The following is a 27839-nucleotide window of genomic DNA, read 5'->3' on the forward strand; positions in this document are numbered from 1 at the left end:
AGTGATCAAATGATGAATATCTGCAAAGGTCTGGCATCACTAGCTAGAAGGAAGAAGCTAAGGTAACAGAAGCAACATTCAGTCAAAATAATTCAGCCTGCAGAAGCATCAGGGGATCTTGAAGCATGACAGATGCAATCTGCTCCCTGGAAATGACTACTGTCCCAAAAGAAGCCTAGAACAGTGAAGAAGGTACATAACACTTCCCAAGATGCAGATGTGAAGTCACATATAAGCCCTCTTGTCCAAGGTAATCCCTATCACAAGAGAGAATAGAGGAATCTAAGCATCAACAGGAATGATTACTCAAGACACCCAAAGAAGTAGCAGAAAGTCTTTTTGCATAGGAGTGAAATGCAATGTGTGATTTCAAAGGGTCGTGTTTGTGGGAAGTGTATAATCTATTGCACTATTGATAACAGCTATCTGTATATTATTATTCATTCAAATTACTACAGCTCCCTTTGAAGAGGCAAGCTTGTAAAGGACTTTGTTATTTCGGATTGTTGGCTGACAGAGTGTCTTGTAGGACTGCTATGGAGATGCTTTACCCAGAAAAACTGCTTGTTCTCAGGATCCGGAATATTAATTGGCCTCCTCCACTATCATTTTGTTTTCCTTGATTTCTTAGGGGTAATAAAAATACTACTGGTAAATAATGCTGACTTTTAATGGATACAGAATAATTCTAGACAAACAATGTTGTGAAACAGCATAAGCTGAGAGCCGGGGGCTGACACTTTTAGGGACACTATCTATGTAGGTGCAAACAAAGGTCAGAAGGTGCACATCTTGAACATTGGTAGATTAGCTGTTTGCCAGAACTGTGAAGAGATGTCTGGTAGAACCATGAAGAAATGTCTGCATAAACCAATTTAGTTATTACCTGCTGAAAGAAACCTCCTGAATTAAGAATTCGTACTACTACTACAGCTTCTTCTTAGAAACTAGAAAAGTAATGGTTTCAACTGTCAAAGGCATGGCTTTAGTCATTCACTGCAAAAAACATATAAACCCAGGCTGATCAATATGTTATCTTCCAGACAGTCACTACCATCATGAAGAATTTAGCCTCATCTGAATTTTGCATTGCTACTGTATACATATGTTGTGGGGGTTGGATAGGGAGAAGGGCATTGATGAGGTGCAAAGGAAGGAACATACAATGGGGGTCAACAGAGTACATAAAAACACAGACTCTGAAATGGCACTGCAAATGTTTGCACACATTTAATCACTTACCTAGTACTATCATGTTATAATGTACATCTAAACAAAGAATCAGAGTCGTGCCAAAGAAGAAACTGTTAAATTTTCAGTACCCTGTTTGTAGTGATGTTATTTTTCAAAGAAAGGACTGCCAGCATTCTTTTCTCAAATTCCTCTCTGGTTTTCATTTCTTCTTCTGCTTCTTTCTGACGAACTCTGAAAAAAATTAAGAGTTTAATTTATATTTATACTCTAAAAAAAAAAACATTTTTATTTCAGTGACATTAAAAAAAATATCTGACTGCCAAACAGCAAACTAAATGGATACGCTAAGATCTCATCTGATGTAGGTATGAAATACACTTGTATAACCATATTTGTAGTGACAGCCAAGTGTTCTTTGCGCTATATGCAGTGGCAGCTGGTCACTTCAAAGTGGGGGGGGGGGGGTTGCAAGAAAGAACTGAATAGACAGAGTTCTATTACGAGATGTCAATGACCATTACCTATGATGAAACAATAGATGGGGTTCATAGGTTCATAAGTTCATAGGTTACTAGGCTAATGAGCACTAGGGCCCCTAAAAGCCTAGCCATGCACCTCAAACCATTTAGATCCTGAGTATCATGGGGGTCCCTATGGGGAGCATGTTAGTAGGGAGTTAACTAAGGATTTGTGTGGGTGGGTGTTAGTTTGGATAATACTTTACATACTGACAGCCTCTGTCCTCAGGGGACATGGGCACCAGACTGGGAGTAAATTTATGATTAACCTTCCAGTTGTCAAAGGTTAGTCACGTTCATCCAAATTCTGCTTCAGTACACACTCATTATAGCCACTTCATGGAACATATACACCTCAGATATCTGACTGCAATCAGCAAGGCCTACCTTACATGAAATGGAGTCTTAGACTCATGACTGTACTGGAAAACATAAGTCAATCCATATTATAAAATTCGCTGAAGATACCACAGTCGTGGGTCTCATTAGTGGTGGAAATGAACATAACTACAGGGATGAGGTGAACACTGATTGCCTGGTGTGAGAGGAACAATCTGGACCTGAATGTTAATAAGAGCAAAGAAATGATTATGGACTTCAGGAGAAAAACACTAACCACTCACTATCAAAGGGACAGTAGTAGAGAAAGACAAAACACCCAAGTTCCTGGGCCTTCACATCTCTGAAGATCTCTCCTGGTCTGCTAATACCAACCATATAGTCAAGAAGGCTCAACATAAGCTTAAACTCTTGAGAAACCTAAAAAAGGCCAGACTCCCACAGTCTGTTCTTACCAATTTTTACAGGGGAGCTAGCAAGAGTATCCTCACTAGAAACTTTATAGCATGGTTCGTCAACTGCACAGTTGCTAAGAAGAAGAAACTACAGAGGGTGGTGAGGGTGGCTGAGAAAATCTTGTGCACAAACCTCCCTTCTATTCAGGAGCTTTTCTTTACAAGAGCAAGAAAGAGAACATATAAAATGCTTGCTGATTCGACCAATCTGGCCCACAACCAGTTCTCACAACTTGCGTCTGGAAGAAGGTAACGCCGCTTCCGCTGTAGGACTACCAGATTTAGGAACAGTCTGTATCCTACAGCTATGAGACTTATTAATATGGACACCAACCATAATACCTTTACACTGAAGCCTCTTTTTTTTAATTTAATCCTGCTGCTCTGAGCAATTATCACCAGCATTACTATTATGCAATATGATGGTTATACTGAGTCATGTCTAAGGTTAGCAAGTGCAATATGGTAACTGAACAGCTGCTATTCACTAGTCTCTATTTTCTATCTTAACAGTGTAGGGGTTTGGTGGTGGGTATTTATTTATTATTTAAAACTGGATAATGGGTATTGAATGCGCTTATGTAATGTGAACTACCTCTTGCATGTCATACGTGTTATTTTCTTTCTCATGTTATTCTTTGATACCACTGTATCTATGTTATTTGCACTGCATTTCTATCGTGAGCTGATATTTGTAATTTTGTTTAGGCTGCACTTGTGTGGTCCTAAATGACAAAGTTTCTTTGAATCTTGTTGACCTATTGAACTATATCAATGTAAAATTGTTACTTAGCTTATTTTTAATGCAATTTTAACTTTATGCATGTATCCCAACATATGTGAATCATTTTGCTATAACTGCCATTATATCAATATTGTTTAAAATTGTACTTGTTTTAAAATGTATTACTGGAGCTTTTCTCCTTGGGTCTCCAATGAAAATGGGCCACAAGCCCAGTTGGACAAACCCGGTTAACAAATGTCAATAAATAAATAATAAATAAATAATCTTACAAAAAGGACTTCATGGGTTCCTGTTGTACACTGTTTCCTCTACACTTCACCAGTGCCCTTCGCCCCATCCTAGTCCCACACCATCTGTACTGATTATTTCTTTCTTGTATTTTCACATTTTGTCTTCCTTTATAACGTTTTCCTCCTCTCTTTTAACACACCGTAACCAGCCAAGACTCCAAATGTGGAGGAAGTAACTGAATTGGGGGGCCTGCGGTCTGCTAGGCACCCAGAAGTCATATGGATCTAAATGCTCTGGCGTGCATCTTAAGAGCCTTTATTATAACCTTTCCATCCAGTGATGGCTTAAACACAAACCATAAGTAAGGAAAAAAATTCAGTCTTATTTTTTTTCTTTCAAAGAAAAAAAAGGTGTGTGAAAAGCTTAACATTCAAAGCTAACAAAATAGTAGTTCCCAATAAACTGAGATGACATATGCTTCCAATGATTTATTAATCCTATAGTTTGAATAGTGTCTGCCTTCCTATCCCTCTAAAAAAAGATAGTTACCTTCCAAATGCCCTTCTGGTGTTAGATTGGGATGAAAGTAAAATCACAAATGGCCACAGGCACACATTATACACCCGAGGGTCTGGAGGTGGAAACAACAGAACCTGGATAAAACCTAGACACAAACAGGGAGTATATGCAAACTCTACACAGAAGGAATCATAGCCAAAAACACGACCAAAGAACCAATTGCTGTGAGATGGCAATGCTGCACCATTGTGCTAATAATCAGTTGCTATCATATGCATCCTGGCCAGACTGTCACAGCCCAACCAATGGTCCCAATACCCAGTAATTAAAGCCACATTTACTGAATGTGTACACTTCTGATATCAGAGGGTAGTAAAATAATAAGAATTAGCCACAATATTTTTAGAAAAGACACAAATATGCACACATATGTCACACACGCACACAGACACACACCAATCATCAATTACAGCCACTTGCACGTCTGTGACTATATACCACGGAACTTTGACTGCAACCAAATGAATGAATAAATTCATAACTGTCACACAGGAATCTTCTCAACTCACTATGGCCAGAATACAGTGTGTAGCTCATTGCACCCCCACAAACATGCACACACACACACACACACACACACACACACACACACACACACACACACACACACACACACACATGCAGACATGCAACCTCTTAATTAGCTCAGGAATCACAATAAATAAAAAAAGTGAGAATTAAAGAAGAAATATAAATAATAATGGGGGACAGAGGACCAAAATAAAAAACTATTATCGTTATGTACTAGTTGTTAGAATACGAGGATTTGCATTAGCATGCTTTTTCTGAAGGCGGTTAAGTCTGAACCTCAGACATCTGTCATTATTTATAGGCTGACTGACTTAACAGAAAAAAAACACAGACTTTAGGAGCAACAGACCAAAATATGTAGGGAAAAAAAAAATCAGGAACATTCTGTAAAATCAAGGACAGTTGACAGTATCTATGCTCCTGCAAAACAAACAAACAGACAAACACACACACACACACACACACACACACACACACACACACACACACACACGGAAATATATGACCACCAGTTATAGCCACACAGTTTTTTTTCCATCTCTTCCAACTTTATGGTTTGAAAGCTGCACTTGCGCCTGTTTTTCGCCTTTCCTATAACTAGCCTAGTCCGGATACAGAGTTGCTGTATCCAGGGTTATTGGCAAGCTTCTGAGCCCCCCAAGCCTTTCTGTGTTGGAGGGAAGCCTTCTAGCTTATCAGTGGGAGTGGTAAGCATTAGGTAGCCTATCTACCACAAGAGGAGTGGTTCCTGGCCCAGAAATTATACCTTATTGGCCGTTTGTGCAGTTTTTTCCATCTCTTTCAACCTTCTGGTTTAAAAGCCGCATTTACACCTGTTTCCTGCCTTTCTGGTAACTAGTCTAGTCCAGCTACAGACTTGCTGTATCTAGGACTGTTGGTAAGTGTCTGAGCCCCCCCAAGCCTTTCTGTGTTGGAGGGAAGCCTTCTAGCTTATCACTGGGAGTGGTAAGCACTAGGTAGCCTATCTTCCATGGGAAGAGTGAGTTTTGGCCCAGAAATTGTAGTTTATTGGCCGTTTGGGCAGTTTTCCATCTCTTTCAACTTGCTGGCTTAAAAGCCTGCGTTTGCACTGTTCCCCGCCCTTCCTGTAACTAATCTAGTCCAGGTGCAGATTTGCTGTATCCAGGACTCTTTGTATGCTTCTGAGCCCTCCAAGCCTTTCTGTGTTGGAGGGAAGCCTTCCAGTGTTTGAGGGAAGCCTTCTAGCTTATCAGTGGGAGTGGTAAGCATTAGGTAGCCTATCTACCACAAGAGGAGTGGTTCCTAGCCCAGAAATTGCAGCTATTGGCCGTTTGGGCAGTTTTTTCCACCTCTTTCAACTTTCTGGTTTAAAAGCCGCACTTGCGCTGGTTTCCCACCTTTCCTGTAACTAGCCTAGTCCAGATGCAGAGTTGCTGTATCCAGGACTGGTGGCAAGCTTCTGAGCCCTGCAAGCTTTTCTGTGTTGGAGGAAAGCCTTCTAGCTTATCAGTGGGAGTGGTAAGCACTAGGTAGCCTGTCTACCACAAGAGGAGTGGTTCTTGGCCCAGAAATTGTAGTTTATTGACTATTTGGGCAGTTTGCCCATCTCTTTCAACTTTCTGGTTTAAAAGACCACATCTGTGCTTGTTTCCCATCTTTCCTGTAACTAACCTACTGGGAAACAATAGAAAGCCTTAAACTGATACAAGCCTTCTAGCTTAGAAGAGAGACTTTGGAGTGATTAAGTACCAGTTTTCTTTATTTTCTTGCTGTACTTAACTGTTTTCTGCCTAAACACAGATTTTTCCAGTGTTTATTGTGATTTAAAAGCTTGTTTTTTTTCACATATTGTACTTAACTGCCTGCACTTTTAAAAGTTGTTTTTTTGTTTAAATAATTTGTTTAAATGTTGTAGACTACATAGTAAAGTGTGATAGCCTTTTCTGATAATTTGTAGTCATTTAAAGCTGTTTTAAGCAACAGTTATTCCACTCCACAAAGGAGGGGCCACAACTGACCCTGGTAAATATCGCCCCATAAGCCTGCCTAGCCTGGTCTGCAAGGCCATGGAGCGCATCATCATGGAACTAGTTAACAAAGACATTGGGAACCTCAAAATACTTGACCCGACCCAGTTTGACTTTGTTAAGGGCAGATCATGCCTACTAAACCTGGTTGACTTCAAGACAGCCACCAAGGCTGTAGACGAGGGAAAGGTGGTTCACACAGCCTACCTTGACCTCGCCAAGGCTTTCAACACCATTCTCCACTCAGATAGTACAGAAAAACTCACCAGCCTGACCATAAACCCCTACATCACAAGATGGGTTATCAACTGGCTTACAGACAGAACTCACATGGTAAGAACAGCGGACTCCAGGTCCAACTCTAAACCAGTCACAAACGGTGTCCCACAAGGCTCAGTCCTGGGACCCCTACTGTTTGGCATATACTTTTGAGAAGTACAGGCAAACACAGGAGGACTATGGCTAATCATGTTCGCCGATGACTGCAAACTGGGAGCCATAATTGACAATCCGACTGACATGGACCATCCTCCAAAAGGGCCTTACTGAGATGGACATCTGGTGTCAAAGTCATGGCCTCAGGTTAAATGCCAAAAAATGCATAGTCATCCCATTTGGGAAAAACAAAACGCCCACGAATTACCACATAGGTGGCAGCCCCCCTGATATAGAAGAGGTAATAAGAGATCTGGGGACCCAGGTAGATAGTAATCTCTCCTTTGACAATCATATTGCCAAAGTTGCTAGGAAATCCTTCTATGTGGCCCATCTAATTACTAAAGGGTTCGCATTTAGAAATAAAGAGGTTATAGTGCCCCTCTAGTCATCACTCATCAGACCCATCATAGAGTACAATGCCCCATTTAGGATGTACCTCACAAGACACTTCCAACAGCTGGAAAGACCACAAAAGTACCTCACCAAGAGGATTACTGGCCTCAAACCTATGTCATATGCAACCCGACTGAAAAAATTCCAGCTGTACTCAGTGGCATATCGCTTACTCAGAGGTGATCTCTGCCTGACTTACAAAAGCCATGTCAAACTCAGAATTGATGGACATGCTCCACCTAAAGAAATCCAAGTCACTGTGAGCCACACGCTCTAGTGAGCTAAACCTCGCCACAACAATAAATAGAACATGCTGAAGGGATAGATTCCTGTCACAGAGACTCCCCATGCTTTGGAACAAAATTCCAAACTACATTAGGCAGAGCCCCTCACTAACACTCTTCAAGAGAAACCTTTACGAGTGGATGGGTAACAGAAAATACACCCCTGGGATCACTTCATTGGCTCTGCTTATTTATTTATTTATTGCATTTGATTACCGGGAAAGTCCACTGGGCCTGAGAAACTCATTTTCAGTGGAGGCCCAGGGAGAAAAGCTCCACAGTTATATATACAGAAAATTTTGAAACAGTACAGTAAAATTATTTTTGGAGAAAAGCTCTACAGTTATCTGAACAGTCAAAAATTTTAAAGACAATATAGTAATCATATGTAATCAACATTAAATACAATACAGGGAATAACAGTCATTTTGGGACATAGCAACTATTTGTTTTTATACAATGAAGTGAGAGTAAGAGATCTCCAGAGGTGACAGGCAGAAAGAATGGCTGACAATCTGAAATAGTGATAGTTAGAACAGAGAGATGAGAGCTAGGGAGAGAAGAAGAAGTGTATGGCAGAGTGATATAGGGGGAAGAAGAGATAGTAAGTTGGGAGGGTCAGGTTTTATGGTTGTTGGTATAGCTACAGGAACATATCCATTGTGTGGTGAGATGATATTTAAGTGATTTTTTAAAGGTAACGGGATTAGTGATTGCTCTAAGTCCAGGGGGAAGATTGTTGCATAGTTTGGAGACAGAAAAGGAGTATAACATATGGCCAGTGGAAGTAGTTTATTTTCAGATCTAAGTTGTCGGTTTGGGTGGTAGATGGTCAGTATACTAGTGAGGGATGGACAGGCATCAGGGAAATAAATAAGTTGTAGATATGCTAGATGGTGGGGGAGTTCAAGCCAGTTGAGTTCTTGCAGTGTAGTACAATGATGGGTGGAGAATTTAGTATTGGTGTCAAATTTGGCAATTTTGTTGTAGCATGAATTTAGTTAGTTTTTTAGAGAGGATTGTATGTTTGTAAGGATGGGTGTGCCATATAGGAGGGCTGGAAGCAAGTATGCTGAGGTGACCGCTTGTTTTGCCAGAGGAGTAAGATAGTGGTTGTGTCTATAATGGGCTCCTAGTTTCTGATGTTTTTTTTTCATGTTATTATGGATATGAAGGTCAAAGGTTAGGTTGTCGTCAATGGTGACACCAAGCAGCTTAGTGTTGGGGACGATGTCTATGATAGTTTTGTTTTGGGACTGAACAGTGAGTTCTTATTTATTTATTGGGAAGTTTTTGGTTGGAGTAAAGATAAGGAGTTTTGTTTTGTTGGGGTTTAGGGCTAGATGGTTCTGGGACATCCATGATTCAGTGGAGGAAAAAGCTTCTTGGGTAAGCTGTTGTAGTAGAAAGGAAGATTTGTTGGAGCAGATGATAGTGGAGTCATCCGCATATTGTATTAGAGTAGAGTTTAAAAGACTAGTATGGTAGTCATTAATAAATATACTGAAGAGGAGGGATCCAAATATGGAGCCTTGGGGTACACCTGTTTTGGTATTTATGAATGGGGAGAAGCAGTGTTGCCAGATGGTAAACTGTTGCCTGTTGGTAAGATAGTCAGAGAACCACTGGAGAGTAGAGGGAGATAGGCTAAGGCTGGATAGTGTGAATAGTAAGAGGGGATGTGAGACTGTATCAAATGCTTTTGAGAGATCGAGAAAGAGTGCAGATACTATGTATCCAGAGTCATGGGCTCTGCTAACAGTGTCTAGGAATGAGATAAGGGCGGTGTTGGTACTATGTCCTGGTCTAAAGCCATGCTGGGGGGGGAGCAGTTGTTGTGTGGCTATGTGACTGAGTAGCTGGGTTTGGATACATTTTTCAAGTATTTCTGAAATGGGGGAGGGTATGGCAATGAGTATGAAGTTAGAAATGTCAGAGTTGTTGCCACCTTTATGAAGTGGAAGAACTTATGCTTTTTTCCAGATATCAGGTATGCATGATTCTTGGATAGATCTATTGATGATGATGCTGATGGGATATGTTATTGAAGAGGCTGATTGTTGTAAGAATTCAGCAGGTAGGTTATCAGGGGCAATAGTGCATGGTTTTAGTTTGATAAGGAGTTTTTTTATGTTTGAGGTGGGTATAGGAGAGAGGAAAAGTAGGAATAGAAGTGGAAGACGGATGAGATACATTGCTGTTTGGTGGATTGATGTCAATGGGAGGGAAGGTAGTAGTAAGTTTATTGATGGAGTCTATGAAGTATGAGTTAGAGTGTGAGGCTAACTTGGAGGGTGATTTGTCAGGGTTTTGGGATGGATTATGGTGTGTCCAGGGTGTAGAAGGGCATTGACTGCTCCTCAAAATTTTTTTAGGTTATGGCAGTGTTGATTTTGGATTCTTTGGAAGTAATCTTTTTTATTTTTAGTAACTAATCATTTGGCTTGATTGCAAAGTTGTTTGTATAGAGTCAGGTTGGAATCTGTTTTTTTTTTTTTTTTTTTGCCAGGATTTCCGGGCTTTGTCTCTAGAGGCCATGATTTGTTTTGTGGTCAAAGTAAGCCAATTAGCATGATTAGCTTTTACTCTTTTTTGTCTTTGGGGGGCTAGAGTATTAGGGATCCTGAGAAATGTGGAGTTAAAGGACTCTATTGCTTAATTTAGGGGGAGAGATTTTAAGGGATTCCAGTTGATTTTGTGCAATACTTCATTGAGAGCTGTGGGGGAGAAATTGAATAGATCTCTGGTATACTTGTATTGATGTAAATTTGGTATACTGGTGGACTTGCTTACCATAAACGCTGGTGAGTGGTCACTGATACTATCTGGGAGTATATCTGAGGTGGAGATATTTCTAGGGTCTGATACCATGATCCAGTCTAGAATTGTACCTTTGCTATTTTATTTGTTTGGTCTTGTAATATCTGAGATTAGTTAAGTGTAGGTATGAAGGTTTAAGTCTAAGGATGGTTTGTCATTGGAGATATCTGACCAGTTAATATTGACATCACCTAGGATGATTGTTTCATTTTTTATGTTGTTGGCAGTCCAGGCAAGGATGTCTTCTAAAACTGGAATGTTACTGCCTGGTGGGATATATATAACTATGATACATAGGTTCTTTTGATTGTTTAGTTTTAGGAAGGAAATGAGTAATTCTGCATTGGAGAAGGTGGGAGAAGTCAGAGTAGGGAATCATTGTGAAGGTGTTTAGATATAGTAGGGCTATGCCCCCTCCTTTTTTGCATAGCCTGTCTGTTATTAGACAGGAGTAGTTTGGGGGTAGAAATTATGTGTCTTTTATATATGGTTTTAGCCAGGTTTCAGTGATGGTTGTAATGTCAGGTTTGTATTGGCTTAGCCATCCATGTAGTTGGGGTATTTTATTTCTTATACTTTGGATAATGTTAGTGAAGTAGAGGGACTTTGTGTCATTTAGGGTATGTTGAGAAGTGGGAGAAGAGCCGAGATTAGGGTGTATATCACCACTTAGAAGTAGAATGGGAAGGGAGAGGTAGGATTTTGGATGAGGAAAATGTTGTTGGTTTTTGGATTGATACTGAATAGGGTTAGGTATAGTATTATGTGTGGAAAGGATTATTAATTTAGACTGTAGGATTAGATTGTTGATGTACAGACAGGACCAGACTGCTGTGTAGCTTTGTAGGAAGCTAAAGTGAGGGGTTGTTGAAGATGGTGGTGTGTGAGATATTAGAGCTTGGTGAGGAGAGGTGAAGAATTAAAGAGAGGTAGTATGTGAATATAATGAGAGCCAGTTTGTGCATGAAGGACATATTGAGAGTAGTAGGTTAAATTTAGGAGAGAATCTTATATAAGGATAGTAAAATTATTATGTGGGTGAGATAGATGTGGAAGGTATAAGAGGTGTAAGTGTAGAAGTATAGGTGTGATACCAGGGTAAGTTAGGAGGGTGGAGATATGGTATAGGAGGTGGGGTGTATCTAAAGTGCAAGGTAAAAGAAAGGGAATGGGCTAGGAGGAGATTTGGTGTGTGGGTGTCTGTTGCTAGGGGGTGTGGTTCAATTGAGTGTGGGGGAGGAGTCTAGATAAAGTACAGTTTTGTACCTACCATAAATGTAGATGTTCGAGGATTCCATTGCTGCAGTCCTGACTATTGGGGTATAGTCCGCGTCCCAGTCGGCGCCCAGAGAGTATAAGTGCGGCTGTCGGTCCAGATTGGGCGCAGTGGCTGACGTCAGTACGCCAGGGTACTAATGCATCGGACATCATATCCTCAGTCTTTTCTTGCCCCAGATGTCAGAAGACCCTAAAAAGACAAGTCCCCAAAAACCTGCACCAAAAACATGTACAATATATACAACCATATATACAAAATTATAAGCATGTAAACTCACCTACACAACCACCCCTAAATACAGAGGGAAGGAGGGAGGGTATGGACTGCAGCAATGGAATCCTCGAACATCTACATTTATGGTAGGTACAAAACTGTACTATGTTCTTCGTCTTCCATTGCTGCAGTCCTGACTATTGGGTAGAATCCCAAAGCAGAGGTAAGGAGGCTGGCAAATTACAAAGTAGTAGGAGCTGACAACATGCCTTGTAAAACAGCTGTGGCAAAACCAGCCCTAGACTTAGAGTAGATAGGAAGGTGATAATGCCTAGAAAGTATGCACTGAACTCCAAGTAGCTGCTTCCAGAATATCCTTAGTTGCCACCCCCCTTAGAAATGCTGTTGAAGTGGCAGTAGCCCTAGTGGAATGAGGCCTAATCCCAGCTGGAATCTCCTTGCCATGATGGGAATAACAAAATGCAATGCAAAAGCCAATCCACCTAGAAATAGTTTGTTTTGACACAGGCTTGCCCTGAGAACTCAAAGCAAAAGAAACAAACAACTGCTGAGACTGCCTAAAATCCTTAGTCCTGCTTAAATAATAATTGCCTGTGTACATCTAAAGTGTGCAAAATCTTTTCCCCTTTATTCTGAGGATCAGCAAAAACGTAGGCAAATGAATAGTTTGGTTTAAAGCCACACTAGAAACCACCTTAGGCATAAAAGAAGGATTAGTGCGTAATGATACCTATCCTTATGGAAAATCAAAAGGGCTCTACTGCCATAAGGGCCTGCAACTCAGACACCCTTCTTGCAGAAGTAGCCAACAGAAAAGCAGTCTTCCATGACAAATATTTCAATTCAGCCGTAGCTGCAGGCTCAAGGTTGTAGAGTAAGTTTTTCCAACACAAAATTGAGATCCCAAGCAGGAGTAGGAGCTCGTCTACGGGGTCTTATATTCTTTGCCCTCTAAGAAACTGCTTGAACAAAGGATGCGAAAACAAAGGTGGGTCACAATCATAGTGAGCTGAAATTGCTGCAGCATGAATCTTTATGGAAGAGAAGGACAAACCTTTGTCCAATAATTCAGTAAGATATTGAAGAGCCACACTCAAATTAGGCTCAGAAATCTCCAAATTTCTTGCTGTACTCCAAAATGAAAATCTCTTCCATTTTTCCATACACTTTCCTTGTACTAGGTCTTCTAGCTTCCCTGATCACATTTAAAACTTGTTGAGGAAGTTGAGACCTGCTGTGCTTCAACACAGAATATGCCAAGCTGTTAGATGAAGAGAGTGTAGCTTGACATTGAGCAGATGACCGTCCTTCTGAGATAACAGATGAGGAATCAGAGGTAAAGGCCATGGAGGCTTCTTTACCAGACTCCGTAGTAGTGGGTACCAGTGTTGCCGAGGCCAATCTGGAGCTATCAAGATCATCCGTGGCCTGTCTTGTCTGACCTTTAACAGTACCTTTGGAAGAAGAGGCAGAGGTGGAAAGGCATAAACATGAAGATTTCTCCAACTGAAAGACAGAGCATCCACTTTCCAAGCTGTGTGATGAAACCCCTTTGTGCAATACTGTGGCAGCTGGTGGTTTAGTGGAGAAGCGAACAGATCTATGTCTGGAGTTCCCCATGACACTGTCAGTTTCTGAAATACATGAAGATCCAGTTTCCACTCGTGGGGATCCATGATTTGTCTGCTTAACACATCTGCTAAAGAGTTCTGTGCTCCTGGCAGAAACCTTGCCTGAAGAGTTAGTTGCAGGCTTAGTGCTGTCTCCCATAAAATCATTGCTTGCCTGCATAGAGGATAAGAATGTGTTCCCTTGCTTGTTGATGTACCACATGACAGTTGTGTTGTCTGTTAGAATCAACACCTGCCCTGGAAGAAGTAACTCCTTGAAAGCCATTAATGCAAACTGGACTGCCAACATCTCTTTCATGTTGATATGTAGATGCTGTAGTTTGGCAGGCCACTTGTCTTGTATCCACTTTCCATCTAGATGAGCTCCCAAGCTATGTCCCGAGCATCTGTCGTCGTTATCTGACTTGCCTCTGGCCGGGTCACAGAGAGTCCCTTGTTTAGGTGACATTCCTGAGCCCACCACAAAATTCTTTTGAAGGCAAGGTATTATTTGAATGACAGTGTCCAAATCCTGGCAGTGCTGTGTCCATACATTTTTGAGATACCATTGTAGCTTCCTCATATGCAGTTTGGCATTGGGAAGCACCAGAATACAAGATGCCATGAACCCTAATGCTTGAAGGACTGTCCTTGCAGTCAGCACGACTGATGAGAGAATAGTTGATGGATAAAAAGACCAGACTCTTTTGTTTGTCCGTGGTTAAAAAGGCCATCTGGGCTGCTGTATTCAGTCTCACACCCAGAAAGCACATGTCTTGAGAGGGTACTAGACTGGACTTTATTTCGTTCACAGAATACCCTAGGCATCTTTAGCACTGCTATGACATATTCCAGATGCTGTAGAAGATCTTCCTTTTCTTGAGCCAGAATCAGGCAGTCGTCCAAGTAAGGATAGATTTGAATTCCTTGTAGCCTGAAGTAAGCTATCACTGGAGCCAGAACCTTTGTGAATACTCTGGGCACAGTAGATAAGCCAAAGGGCAATGCAGAGAACTGATAATGAGAATTTCCAGCTCGAAACCGCAGATACTTCCTGCAAGTTAGCCTTATAGGCACATGAAGGTAAGCCTCCTTGAGATCTAAAGTTACCATCCAGTGATCTTTGCCCAGCAGAGGTAGAAGCTGTTGTAACGTCAACATCTTGAACTTGGGAATGTCCAGATAAGTGTTGAGGATAGATAAATCCAAATTGGGTCTCCCACGTTTCCCTTCTTTGGTACTAGGAACAGGCGAGAATAAAATCCTAGGCCCCTTTCTGATACAGGCACTGGCTGAATGGCCCTATGTGAAGCAACTGAGAAACTTGCTTGTGAGCCTCTTTTTCTTTGTGGAGGAGGAACATCTGGCATGCCTTTGAAAGGGGCATTGTATGGAAATAAAATCTGTAACCGTGGTGAATGATATCCAACACCCATTTGTCTTGAGTAATTAAATCCCAATTTTCTTTGAAAAGAGACAGTCTTCCTCCCAAAGGAGCTGCCATTGAATCTGTTGGCAGCGGAAAAAGAGGGTCATTGGGGTCTGTTTCTGAAAGGACTGACCCCTGCCCTCACCAGAAGTCTGAGCAGGTGAACTCCCTGTTCTAGGCCTAAAGAACCTTGAGCCCTGCCCCTACCACGTCTAGACCTACCCCTAGACTGGGAATCATAAGCAGGATATGTCCACCCCTTAGCAGGCCAATTTCTACTAAACTTTGGAGGCTGCACCTGCAAGAAATCCTTAACAGTTTGCATAGACTTAGCTTTGTCCTCCATTTTCTTTAAAACTGCTTCCACAGGCGATCCAAACAACACATCAGACTGTAAAGGAGCATCCAAAATCCTTGTCTTAACATGCTCAGCTAAATTCTGGTCCTTCAACCAGGCATGCCTGCGAAGAACAGAACTGGTAGCAGCCACCCTCGAGGAGGCCTGTACAGCATCAAAACCACATTGCAAAGAATGCTTACCCACTTGTTCAGACACATGAACCAAATCCAGCAACTCTTTACACTCAATACCTTCCGCCAAAGCATCCACCTTAGATTTCAATTGTGAAAGGAGATAATTCTGATATTTTAGCATGTGAAACTGGCAATTCAAAGCTCGCATGGCTAGAGTGGAAGAAGTATACACTTTCTTTCCCCACCTATCCAAAGCCCTTGCCTCCTTATCAGTGGGAACAGGATTTTTAACCACAGAAGCCTTTACACCCTTAGGCCCTTGAGAAATAGTTTCTGGGTCCGCCTAGGACTCTTAAACAAATATTTATGAGCTTCGGGCACCCTATAATACCTATCAGGCTTAACAGGAGCAGGAGGCAAAGAGTCAGGGAAGCCTCTGCAAAAACATCTTCCACCACATTCAACACAGGAGGAATAGCTAAAGGCCTATGCTGGGGTAAAAACAAAAACTCCTAAGCCTTTTCCTGGAATCAGAGTAATCCTGGCCTTCCCATTTAAAGTGCTCCCTCATGGAATGCAGAGTCTCTGAAAATGAGAAATCCTCAGGCGGAGAGGGCTGTAGTGGAATCATGCACATCAGAATCAGAATAAGTAGGAAACTCCTGTATATCTTCCACAGAAGATTCTGAGGCTTCTGAACACTGTTCAAAACTATCAAACTCCGTTCCACCCTAGGCCTCTTATCAGGCGGTGGCATAGAACCCTAATCATAGTAATTAAATCTTCTGCCATTTTAAGCATATGTTTCTTAGGTACAGAACCCGAAATACTAGGAAGCCCCCACAGAAGCTGAAGTAGGCCTACCTCGCAAAGAAGGTTTGGCAACAGAAGGAGAGGCCCCACTACCTTGGGAAGAGGGGAAGAACAGTCACCTGAGAAGCCCCTCAGCCTGGCCTACCTCCTGAGAAGGCACATCCTGTAAAAGTATAGTTTCAGCCTGGGACTCCATGGAAACTCCTGGCAAAACCTCCGGCTCCACTGAGCCTTCTAAAGACCGACCGTCGTCGCCGGTTCCTCAACCCTAGGCTTCACAGTTTTATCCTTGCGCTTCTTGAGGCGGCGCCGGAGCATCGGCGGCATTTTATAATTACAGCAGCTTCCCAAACACCTTAATAGTGCGTTTATTAAACCTAGCACAAGGCGCAAACCAAACATCGTGCTCAGGCCCCCCCTAAGGTATACAGGTATGATAATCCCTATGAGGGTATCTGTTTCCCCACAAGAAATACAGTTATTCACTTTTCTGACATCCAAAACTAAAATATTCCCCAACGTACTTAGCCAACTCTTCTGTTTGGGTCCTCGGTTTTGTTTCGAAATATTTCAGTACGCCAACCTGCACTCAAAAAATTGCTTCTGACCATGCGGCAAAAGACTGAGGATATGGCGTCGGTCATCGCATTAGTACCTGCTGGCGCGCCTCCATCCCAAGTGCCCCTGAAGTCAGGACTGCAGCAATGGAAGACGAAGAACATCTATAAAGTTAATTGATGTGGGGGTGGGTGGGAATGGGGTAGGGTAGGGGAGCGTAGAGAGCCCGAGCGTAGTGAGGGCGAATGGAGCGGGACAACCCCAGCCGAGAGGTGAGTCTGCTAGAATCAATTAGGAACTTTACCACAAAATGTCGTCCTTGTAAGCTAAGATTGGGCTGCAGGAGAAAGGGAGAATTTGGGAAATGTAGTTAATTACAGGGGCAGTAAAATTCCTTTTAGATTGAAAGTATTTCTTAGTTCTAATACCTTACCTTATCTCTTCAAAATCAGGTTTGGTCTCTAGTATTTGTTATTTATTTTACTTCTTTAAATTAGTTTGGTTATTTGTATTTAATTGGGAAGTAAGAACATGCTCTAGTTTAAGCAGGCCTAAATCCCGCTTGCTATAACAGGAGTAATGTGCTACGAACGCCATATATTTTAGGGTGTTCAAAGTTCCGTAATTCAAATTGGGTTAGGTAGGTAAGTGGGCTTATTTAGTAGCAATAGACTGCCACATGGTAGCAGTAAGGGGATGCAGCCTAAATTCACGAGTGAACTGAGTAAGTTAATAAGGTCAGGGTGGTCTGAGTGAGTGTACAAGTCAGATGAAACACTAACAAAATCTAAAAAACAAAGTAGTAATATCAGTAAAAAAAGAACAGTAGTTTAACACCTACACTTAGTTTATAGGTTAGGTCACCTTAAATTGGAGGGGGTGGGTGTCCGGTATGAAGCGCTCAAGAGGTTCCGAGCAGTTGTATAGATAGGGCAGCCTATTTGGATAAATGCTGGCTTTCTGGACTGTAAAAAAAATGAGAAAAGTATGGTCAAATTAGCAGTGCACAGTGATAGGAAGAGGTATTGGCTTATAATAATAACATGCACAGAGCAGGAAGGTATACGCAGAATAAGGTGGATAGGCAGGAAGGAGAGAGGTGTTCAACTGAAAGGACAAGTGAAGAGAGAGCATAGTCCAAGTAAAAAAGCATGGGTTTGTAGAGTGGAGAGACGGAGGAGAAATGAAGATCGAGTGTATAGCCTGCTGTAAGCTGGAGCCGTATCACTTAAAGCCAGTTAATCAGCATTTTAAGTAGATGCAACCGCAGCACTACAGCAGACAAGATTTCCAGATGGTGAGTTGTAAAATAGTTCTCCCGTGGGAGTGAATAACATTAAAAATACTCTAAGTCAGCTATGACTTGCATATGTGAAGTTGAGTCAATTACTGCGGATAATGATCTTTAACTCAGTGCTCCCGAGGGAGTAAGCATATACATAATCACTTTAGCTTCAGCAGGATCTAGAACCAATAGCTAAACCACAGTTTGCAAATATGCACAGAGCATTAACAGACTAGGTAGGCTCTCGCACCAAAAAGGGAAAAATAAGACAAATAAAACAGAATATAGGTGCTCTACCAGACTCTATTGCCCCAACTGGATAACATTTTAGCAGAGAAAAACCCTTAACATTCCATTTTAGCAACATCTAGCGATATACCAAAATGTAGTACATACTATAGACGTTAACATACAGCTTATTTTCAGATTATAAACTCAAGGTAAGTGATTCACTTAATAACATCTAAATGTAGGTTAAAGCACAAAATTAATTAAACGCTCCAATACAGCTTATTCTAAGGTAAAGGACATGAGTATTTTACACAGAAACAGACTTACTGGCTTGTTCACTGTGCAGGGACCGAGGGACGTCTAGGATGGGAGGAAGTTATTTAAAAATGGTGCCCGCATTTAGGAGGGCTATTCACAGAGTTTCTGTTGGGTGGGGTGGGGTGGGGGGGAGGACTATGCACGTGGATAGGGGTAGGAGATAAATTACACACAGTGCGGAGTCCCGCCCAGCCGAGAGGTGAGCCTGCTAGAAACAATCAGGAACTTTATCACAAAATGTCATCCTTGTAAGCTAAGATTGGGTTGCAGGAGAAAGGGAGAATTTGGGAAATGTAGTTAATTACAGGGGCAGTAAAATTCCTTTTAGATTGAAAGTAATTCTTAGTTATAATACCTTACCTTATCTGTTCAAAATCAGGTTTGGTATTTAGTATTTCTTTTGTTATTTATTTTACTTCTTTTAAATTAGTTTGGTTATTTGTATTTAATTGGGAAGTAAGAGCACGCCCTAGTTTAAACAGGCCTAAATCCCGCTTGCTATAACAGGAGTACGGTACTACGAACGCCGTATATTTTAGAGTGTTCAAAGTTCCGTAATTCAAATTGGGTTAGGTAGGTAGTGGGCTTATTTAGTAGTAATAAACTGCCACCTGGTGGCAGTAAGGGGATGCAGCCTAAATTCACGAGTGAACCGAGTAAGTTAATAAGGTCAGGGTGGTCAGAGCGAGTGTACAAGCCAGATGAAACACTAACAAAATCTAAAAAACAGAGTAGTAATATCAGTAGAAAAAGAACAGTAGGTTAACACCTAAACTTAGTTTATAGGTTAGGTTGCCTTAAATTGGAGGGGGTGGGTGTCCAGTATGAAGCGCTCAAGAAGTTCCGAGCAGCTGTATAGATAGGGCAGCCCATTTGGATAAAGGCTGACTTTCTGAAACTTAGTTTATAGGTTAGTTCGCCTTAAATTGGAGGGGGTGGGTGTCCGGTATGAAGCTTGACAGAGGATCAGTTAATCAATGGGGCGGCGAAAGCTGACACACTCTGGCTAGGCTTAGAAATGCCCTCAGGCAGATAGCCTAGAACCTATAAAGATGTATGTCTGTGACTGGAAACTTCATCCGCCTGGCAGCTATTGCCTTTATACACTTAGAAAGTTACAAGAATAGCAGGCCTTGCATTAGCATGTTTTTTCAGACTCCTGTTAAGTCTAAAATTCAGATGCCTCTCATTATTTCTGACAGCAGTTCTTATGAATTTACCAGAAAAAAACACAACCATTAAGAGGAAAAGACCAAAATAATGAAGCAAAATATTAAGGACATTCTGCAAATTTATCTGAAAGCATCTATGCCTTGCACCCCTGAATACAAACACCCAGACATACACATACATGTTGGCAGTTACAGGCAAAGTACCTGTTTGAAAAAATATACTAAATGAAAAAATATACTAAAAGAAAAAATAAAAATAGCTCCTGGGTTAGTGCCTCTACTCTTACCATCACTCCTTTTGTTTTCATCTCAGGCTACCTTGTCACCTGAGGCAGCCTCAGCCAATAAGGGCTCTGTGAAGATTGGGGGAAGATGGGCAAAGGCTGCCAGCCTAGTCAAATAGAATTTGATACATAATTCTATAATTTGTAAATATAAATGTAAAATACAGGCTTGTTTTTTAAATGAAAGAAAACACTATAAAATGTTGAACTTCAAGATTGTAGCAACATTGCCATCTGCTGTAAGGAAAACTAAGCCAAACATTTCACATCTGTTCTTTTGAAGTTAAAATTATGTCTTGTATACCCTTTTGATCTAGATAGTTGTGCCGAAGAGGTTAACTAAACACATTCTTTCTATTGTCTTAACTTAAGGAATAATTACTAAAGTGTACATGTGAAATGTCTTTTATTGTTGTAGTTTCCTGAGCAGGTGTTAGACTGTTAAATAATGTAGCCTTTTGGCCTGGGAACTCCAGACTAAGTGTCAAAATGATGCAATGTGTATACTGGGAAAACCTAAGTGTCAAAATGATGTAATCTGGGAGGGCCCAGCAGAGATGCTTGTTAGTGAGTTTAAAAGCTATTGTTCAGAGAGAGACTGTAAGCATTTTGATTTTGATATCCAACTCTCAGCACTGCCTTATGCTCTCTTTATCTAAGCAGTATCTTAGAAGTATGTTTTCTTGTAGTAATAGCTAGAAACGTAGAAGAAAGTTAGACTAAGTGTTTTCTGTTATATCAGAACTTTCCTACTGTATTGTTTTAAGTTTGTGTGTGATCTCTGAACTCTTAGATATCACTGCGGTGTAGTAGTATTGTCTTGTGTTTTAATTATTTATTATTAAATATTTTAAAACCTTTTACCTGTGGCTGGTTTGTGTAGAGATAAGTAAGCTCTAGAGTACATTGCATGCTTAAAAGTGATCCTGTAATAAGCCCTTCCAATAAGCCTTGATTGCTTAGTCACGTTTACCAATTGGATAATAATATTGCACAGTAATAATTGGACACCCTTTTAAGAGCCTTTGGGTAGCAGATAAGTATTAGCTGGTGGTGGCAGTAATTTCTACCGTATAGTCTGAGTAAAAGGGGCACAGTTGGAGAATCTGTGTCAGCCTTTCCCAGGAGTGTCTGTGAAGTTGTATAAATACTTATCTCAAAGTGTGTGTGGTGTGTCAGCTACCTGGGCAAGGACATGTAGCACTGGTGGGACAGAGAGGGTACTGGAGGTTAGCTTGCCAGCTAGGCTGAGATCTGGACCCTAAAGCTGTGCCAGTGGGGAGTCTTATTGGGAACCTGGGGAGTAAGGGAGCAACCAGCCCCAGACTGACTGTGAGCTCTGTGTGCACTTAAGGGAAATTGTGCTTTACTGTGTGTATTGGTTAACCTTTCCTCTTATATGAGACGCCCTCCCATGTGTTACTGGTGAAGATTGAGGCTCCTTGATTGCTGGGCCAGGGCACAGCTGTCACAGGCTCCTTACTGCTTCATAAAGCAATCCAGTGAGATTCTTGTTGAGACACATGTCTGATGTTCTCAACAAGTGAGTGGATTGGTGAAATAATCCTAATGTCAGTCTGTTTTGAAAACAGCCCAAGTGAATTAAGGAGATTTTCTCTCTCTCTCTTTTTTTTTTTTTTTTCCAGTCTCAAATAACTCCATGCATGCATTGAGTTCTGATTGAGTAGAGTATTGTGCAGCTGAAAAACAAGTCAGTAAGTTGACTATTAAATGAAAAGTAATAGTCAGTTTTCTGAATCTTTTTATACAATATTTTGTGTTTGTTTTTAACGGGGGGGGGGGGGGGGGTTGCAGCAGCCAGTGTCATGAGTTGTCCTTGATGCCATGTACATCTTAAACTGGTGTAATGTTTCTGAATGCTTTGTCCTTGCAGCCCAATTTTTCTGCCAATTACCTAAAATACTCATCTCCTATTGTCGGCAGGCTGAAGAATATCCCTGCACATAACACATCTGTTCCTCTCTCTAAATTAATACTTTTGTCTCTTTCTTCCTTCACAGTGCATTTCTTCTTAACCTTTCCTCCCATATACATCACAGCCTTGCAATGATGTTAATTATTGCCAGTGATCAGTCCTTCCATAATAATATGACAGCTAGCCTGGTACATGGTAGCACAACACATGAACATACAAAAATCCATTCACACTATCAGTTGTTTTAATTCTGCTTCTCTGTCTTGTTATGTTAGTTATGCGCACTATTACATTCTTCAATATTTCATATTTAACTCTAGTGAACATTTTATTTTTCCATTTTATACTGTAAGAACTGGAATAAGTGTCTTTATAAATTACCCTGTGCTGTACTGGACAAATGCCAAATAGCTTAAGTTTCTCCTTTATGTGCCAAATATTCTTGTACTTTTCAAAATAAAAGTATTTACTCACTGTGAGTTTAATAAAGGCAGTTTATTATGTTATAGCAACAAACACTGGAGGTAGATGTAATATTTCAACAAAATCTGAACAGTTCTTATTGTCTCAAAATAAAGTGCTGATAAACTGAAACAGACTGCATTACATTGTCCCTAGTAATTCTGAACTCAGAATTGTTCATTTCTGTGTAATGGCAGAATTAAGACAAGCTGCCCTTTCTTCTGTAGTTTCTGAACTGCTGGACATTTGACCTGACTTCTGTACTCAACCTCTTCAGTATTTGTACAAAGTTGAATTTCTGAACTCAGTTTCCTGAATATCAGTAACAAACTGAATTTAACTGAACTGTCTGCTGTCTTCTCTAAACTGAACTGACTTCTTTTTAGAAAGAATCGTTCACAATACTAAAACACTATATATTTCCTACAAGTTCTGCATGTCTCTCTAACTTTGGTTCACAAGCCTTGTGCTATCTAAACAAGTGCCGTTTCTGTACCAGATGTTCCACACTCCCTGTTAGCACATTTTATCTTTATCAGTTCTTTGGCCTGAAGGTTATTTGACTGAGCTCATGTGCATCCTTTACAGAAGCATTCCTTTCTACTGAAATTGCACATACTGAAAGTACATGTAAAAGACTCCCTATGCTGTGGAACAAAATCCCGGATTATGTGAGGCAGAGCACCTCGCTGGCCTTGTTCAAGAGGAATCTTGACCAATGGATGGGAGATCGCAGATACACCCCAGGGGTTACCTCAGTGTCACTGCTCGACAGAGGCACAGCAAAATAATGGGCATAGTTTCTCCAAACTAAAGGGGTGGCGTAAGCCACAAAACTATGGGCTAGGCTTATAAATGCCCTCAGGCAGATAGCCTAGTATGAACCTATGAACCTATGTGAAATATAAAATGAAGATATAGTCCTGCTTTAATATGGCTGCACTTCTAGGAATATGCAAAGAGAATACTGTTTTCATGTTTGATTATGTCAAGCCTATTCTTACATATACATTTGATAACCAGGTAACCCCACTGGACACAGTTGTCCCTTTGAGAGGTTAGCTGGGAGCACTGTCTGGTTAAGTGACTTGCTCAGTGTTGCAATGTAGGCAAATAAAGGTAGAAATAATCAAATCTTGTACCTTTGACTATGAGAAGCAACTCCTTAAAAGCTGAGGGTCATAATCCTCTGGAGTACATGCCAGACATAATTCAAAGAAAAAAAATCTCCCTTACCTTGGTGCTGCTGACATTTCCACTGTTATAAAGGCTAGATTGAGTCTCAGACTTAAATCCAAGTATAATGATAATGCTGATACTTCCAGAAAGGGCCACCACTATATATAATGTTTGCCAATTTGTTGCATCTGTTCCAACCTTTGCCTCATTCATCCTTGTCCAAAGCTATCTTGAAGCTTTCACTTGCCCGTGACTGACAATATCCTATTGTCATGTAATTTAATGATCCATCACCTTCTTTATGAAAAAAGGTTTCTTTTATCCATCTTGAAATATGTTCCATCAACTACCAGACTCGACCGCTCTTTCCAGTGTCCCACTCTTGCCCCAGTTATAATATTGTCAATATTATGTTCTCCTTTTCATTCATTCTTCCAGAGTGTACACTGACGATGTGCCTAGCTTCACTCTGAACCTTAGCTTTTACTCCAAAATAATTTTTGGCTTTTCTCTGTATTTATTTTCCACCAGACATACTTCCTTTTTCTGAAATACATAGAGAACAGTACACAATATTCATTTTGTGGTCTCACAAGGGATCTGTGCTGTGGTACAATGACAGCCTCCCTGGAATCTATACCCATGGGATGATGCACCCCAGCCAGTGGCAGATAATAAAAGGGGAAAATGAGTGGCCACTGGGAGCACACAGCTTCAGGGGAGTCCATAGCCAGCCAACAAAATTCAATTTTAAGTCATTTGAGCCTATACCATGACTTGTTTTATAAAAACTTAAAAAAAAATATCTCCCCTTTCCATGGACTGATGTATAGCCAGTACAGGATATAGCAGAAATCACAGGTTCACCCCTTCCCATACTACAGCCAGTAGTAGTAGTAGCAGTACAAAACTCAGGTTCCACAAGTAAAGTAAGTAGCAGAATGCACAGCTCCAGTACAGGAGCATGGAATGACCATGGTCAGATTATGGCTAAAAACATTGCAGATGAAAGTGCAAGATGCCTTGTACATGTAAGTGTGTGTGTGTGTGTGTGTGTGTGTGTGTGTGTGTATGAGTGTGTGTGTGTGTGTGTGTGTGTGTGTGTGTGTGTGTGTGTGTGTGTGTGTGTGTGTCATACCCATTGCTTCATGTCCACACAATTTCTGATTTCCACATGGTAAAGTTAGTCAATAATGCCAGTCATTAGAGTTCATATAGTTCTAGTTGCTAAAATAGACTTATACTGCGTCATATTTATTCCAGATCCCAGGAGCACTGTCAGGTTAAGTGACTTGCTCATAATCACACTGTAAGCAAATGGAGGTAGAAAGAATCAAACCCTCAGTCTTGAGTAAAAGCAATCTCTCCACTAGTATTAGCTTTCACAAAGCCTCCTTCTTTTCAACTATGTGTTTGAAGAACTGTTTCTGACCCTGTTTTCACCTCTTCCTTGAAATGTGCACAGATATCTCTCCAACATGTATTATTACCCACTTCCTTGTTACAGCATACTTTATCTATTATGCCCCCCTTCCTTTTCCTTCTTATATTTATCTTCTTCATCTCTGCAGCCAACAAAGCGTCTTTGACCAAACATGCTGGTTAAAATTGTGGAATTGTTTTTCACATTTTCTTTTACATAATGCTGTGTGTTCCTCTCTATTAGAGAATTAATGTGTATTCATCTCTCTTTGACTGATTTCGGTTCTTTTGAGGTAAACAGGTTGTGCTTACCTTTGTCCTCTGACCTCTTAAAGTTTACATTACTCCAGTGCCAAACTACTACTACTGTTTTGTTCTTACTTATTATCTGAAATGAAACTGATGGGTGTTCACTGTTGAGTAGTGGATTTTACACCTCAACTTGTTTCACTTCATCTTCTTTCTCAAAGCTCTCACCCTGGATTCCCTCTTCTTATTGGTTCCAAGACTTTTTGGAAGGTTGTTTTCATCAATTGCTTGGCAATGTTTAACTCTATTTTGGTTGACAAAATTAGAACAACCATGTACACTCCTGAAAGATCATTAATCACTGATTAGAATGAACCTATTTTTTTCCTGGACCACCCCTAAATTCTTTGAAGTAAACTGTTGTCATCCTTTATGTTTTGCATCAAGTAGACTGTCTGTCCATCCATCCATTCATGGATGATATCCGTTGTTCTGCTTGGCATCAGTGCTAGCATTTCTGACAAGTTCTCTTTGCTATCATGTGTTGTTCCAATACTCTTCCAGTGAGAGTCCAATAACCTTCCACTTTCCTATAATACCATTCCACAACATCCATGACTGTTGTGGTCTTCATAAACATTTTGTACCTTAGAATTATGACACCCATGCCCTGTGAGCTGCTGCAGTCATCTCAGTCAAAACCACTTCACCTGAATCCTCATTTGTTTACTGATACTTAAACATTATCCATTTTTCCAATAAATGTCCACTAATGCAAAGCATAAACATTACCTTTTATTTTGTAACAATCATGGCTTCTCACACTGCATTTACATTTCTTGATATGTCCTACATTTTCTGCTATTCTTTTCATTTGCTTGAGTCTGATATCAACTTCGACCCAAATTCTCAAACATTGCAATTTATGCCAAACCATTTTTTTTTTGCTTCAGTGCTCTAATGCCATTACTGTGCAGCTGTCTCATGCATACAAAGCACAACTGCCCAAGTTTCATGTAATTTTCCATGGCCTCTGAGGGAGCTTTGAGCTCCCCTCCACCACCACATTTAGTAATGCATGCTATCCTTAACCTTGCTTCTGCTTCTAAATCTAAATCTTATCTTAAAAAAAAAGAAAAAAACAACTTATTTAACACTAGCAGTATATAATACACTCACATACCACAGGCATGAAAACACACACACAAAAAACACCAAATGTATCTCCTTATCTAGCCCTTATTCTAACCATAATCCATAAATACTCACACAACACTAAATATATCCCCTTATCTAGCTCTTACTCTAATCTTAGCCCACCTGCAAAGATTCGAACACACACACTCATAACCCTAATTCAGAAACCTTCAGTATATCCAATAGTTTGGGCATTAGCAAAAGAAACCTCACATTACCTGCTGCAAACCATCAATTGTTTAACAAGTACAGCATTCAACTAACATTGCACTTCATAATATGTGTAATAATATTTCTGTTAAATGAATATTTGACAACCTCAGAAGAGGTCTCTCTCACACACACACACACACACACACACACACACACACACACACACACAACGTATGGGTACAATTTAGGTGGTATAAAAATAATTTATGTACTCACCATAATGTTCCATCTGTGCTCTGCATTTTCATTCTTTCTCAACATATGGGTCTGGATCCAATTCTCAGATCTGACTTGGCCTCTATTGTACAGCTCTTGGAAACCACAAACTCTTGAGTTCTTCCCTTAACCATAAAAGTGTAGTCCCCCCTTTCTCCAGATCTTGTTTACAGCTCCCAAAAAAAACATTGCTATATTTTACATACTATGGAAAATCACTTTCTGGAGTGCAAAGAAAAGGAACCTGGTTCCTGTGGCACTCTCCTGCTGTTCCAGAACTCATCAAAGAAACATGGTAGGGGGCTGGAGTGAGGGAAGTTAAGGAAGAATGAAAATGGACAACGTCGATGGAATGTTATGGTGAGTACAAAACTTCTTTATCTGATGTCAATTTTCATTCATTCCTCAACATATGGGACACAGTCCCCAGCTACCTGAATCCTGGGTGGACTTTATGGACGGATATTCGTGAGTACTGTAGAGCTGAAGGCTGCTCTTCCCCTTGAAACTAGATCAAATTTCTAATGAATAATAAAGATATGAGGGTTAGTTGCAGTTGTCCAAATATCGTCCATGGAAGTTCTGGATAGGAAGGCTGATGAAGTCACCATGGACCTAGCTGAATTGACATTTAAGGGCTTTGGAAGGACCAAACCCAGCTTTTTACAGACGAAGGAAATACAATCTTGAAAAGGTTACTTTTGAAACTTGTTGACCCAATTTGGTTTCTGAAAAGGATGCA

At 40.7% G+C, this 27839-nt stretch overlaps 1 protein-coding gene across 2 annotated transcripts in view; it reads right to left on the reverse strand.

Moving 5' to 3' along the window:
- CFAP74 (cilia and flagella associated protein 74) overlaps positions 1-27839 on the reverse strand; it is a 3161205-nt gene that overhangs the window by 2435095 nt on the left and 698271 nt on the right. For both annotated transcript variants that reach the window (XM_044062943.1, XM_044062944.1), the window contains exon 8: positions 1323-1425. In XM_044062943.1, the coding sequence (XP_043918878.1) occupies positions 1323-1425 (103 nt within the window). The remainder of the gene's footprint in view (positions 1-1322; positions 1426-27839) is intronic.

The sequence above is a fragment of the Protopterus annectens genome, chromosome 2.part1, assembly GCF_019279795.1.
Source record: "Protopterus annectens isolate FY-2018-M chromosome 2.part1, PAN1.0, whole genome shotgun sequence".
Classification (NCBI taxonomy): domain Eukaryota; kingdom Metazoa; phylum Chordata; order Ceratodontiformes; family Protopteridae; genus Protopterus; species Protopterus annectens.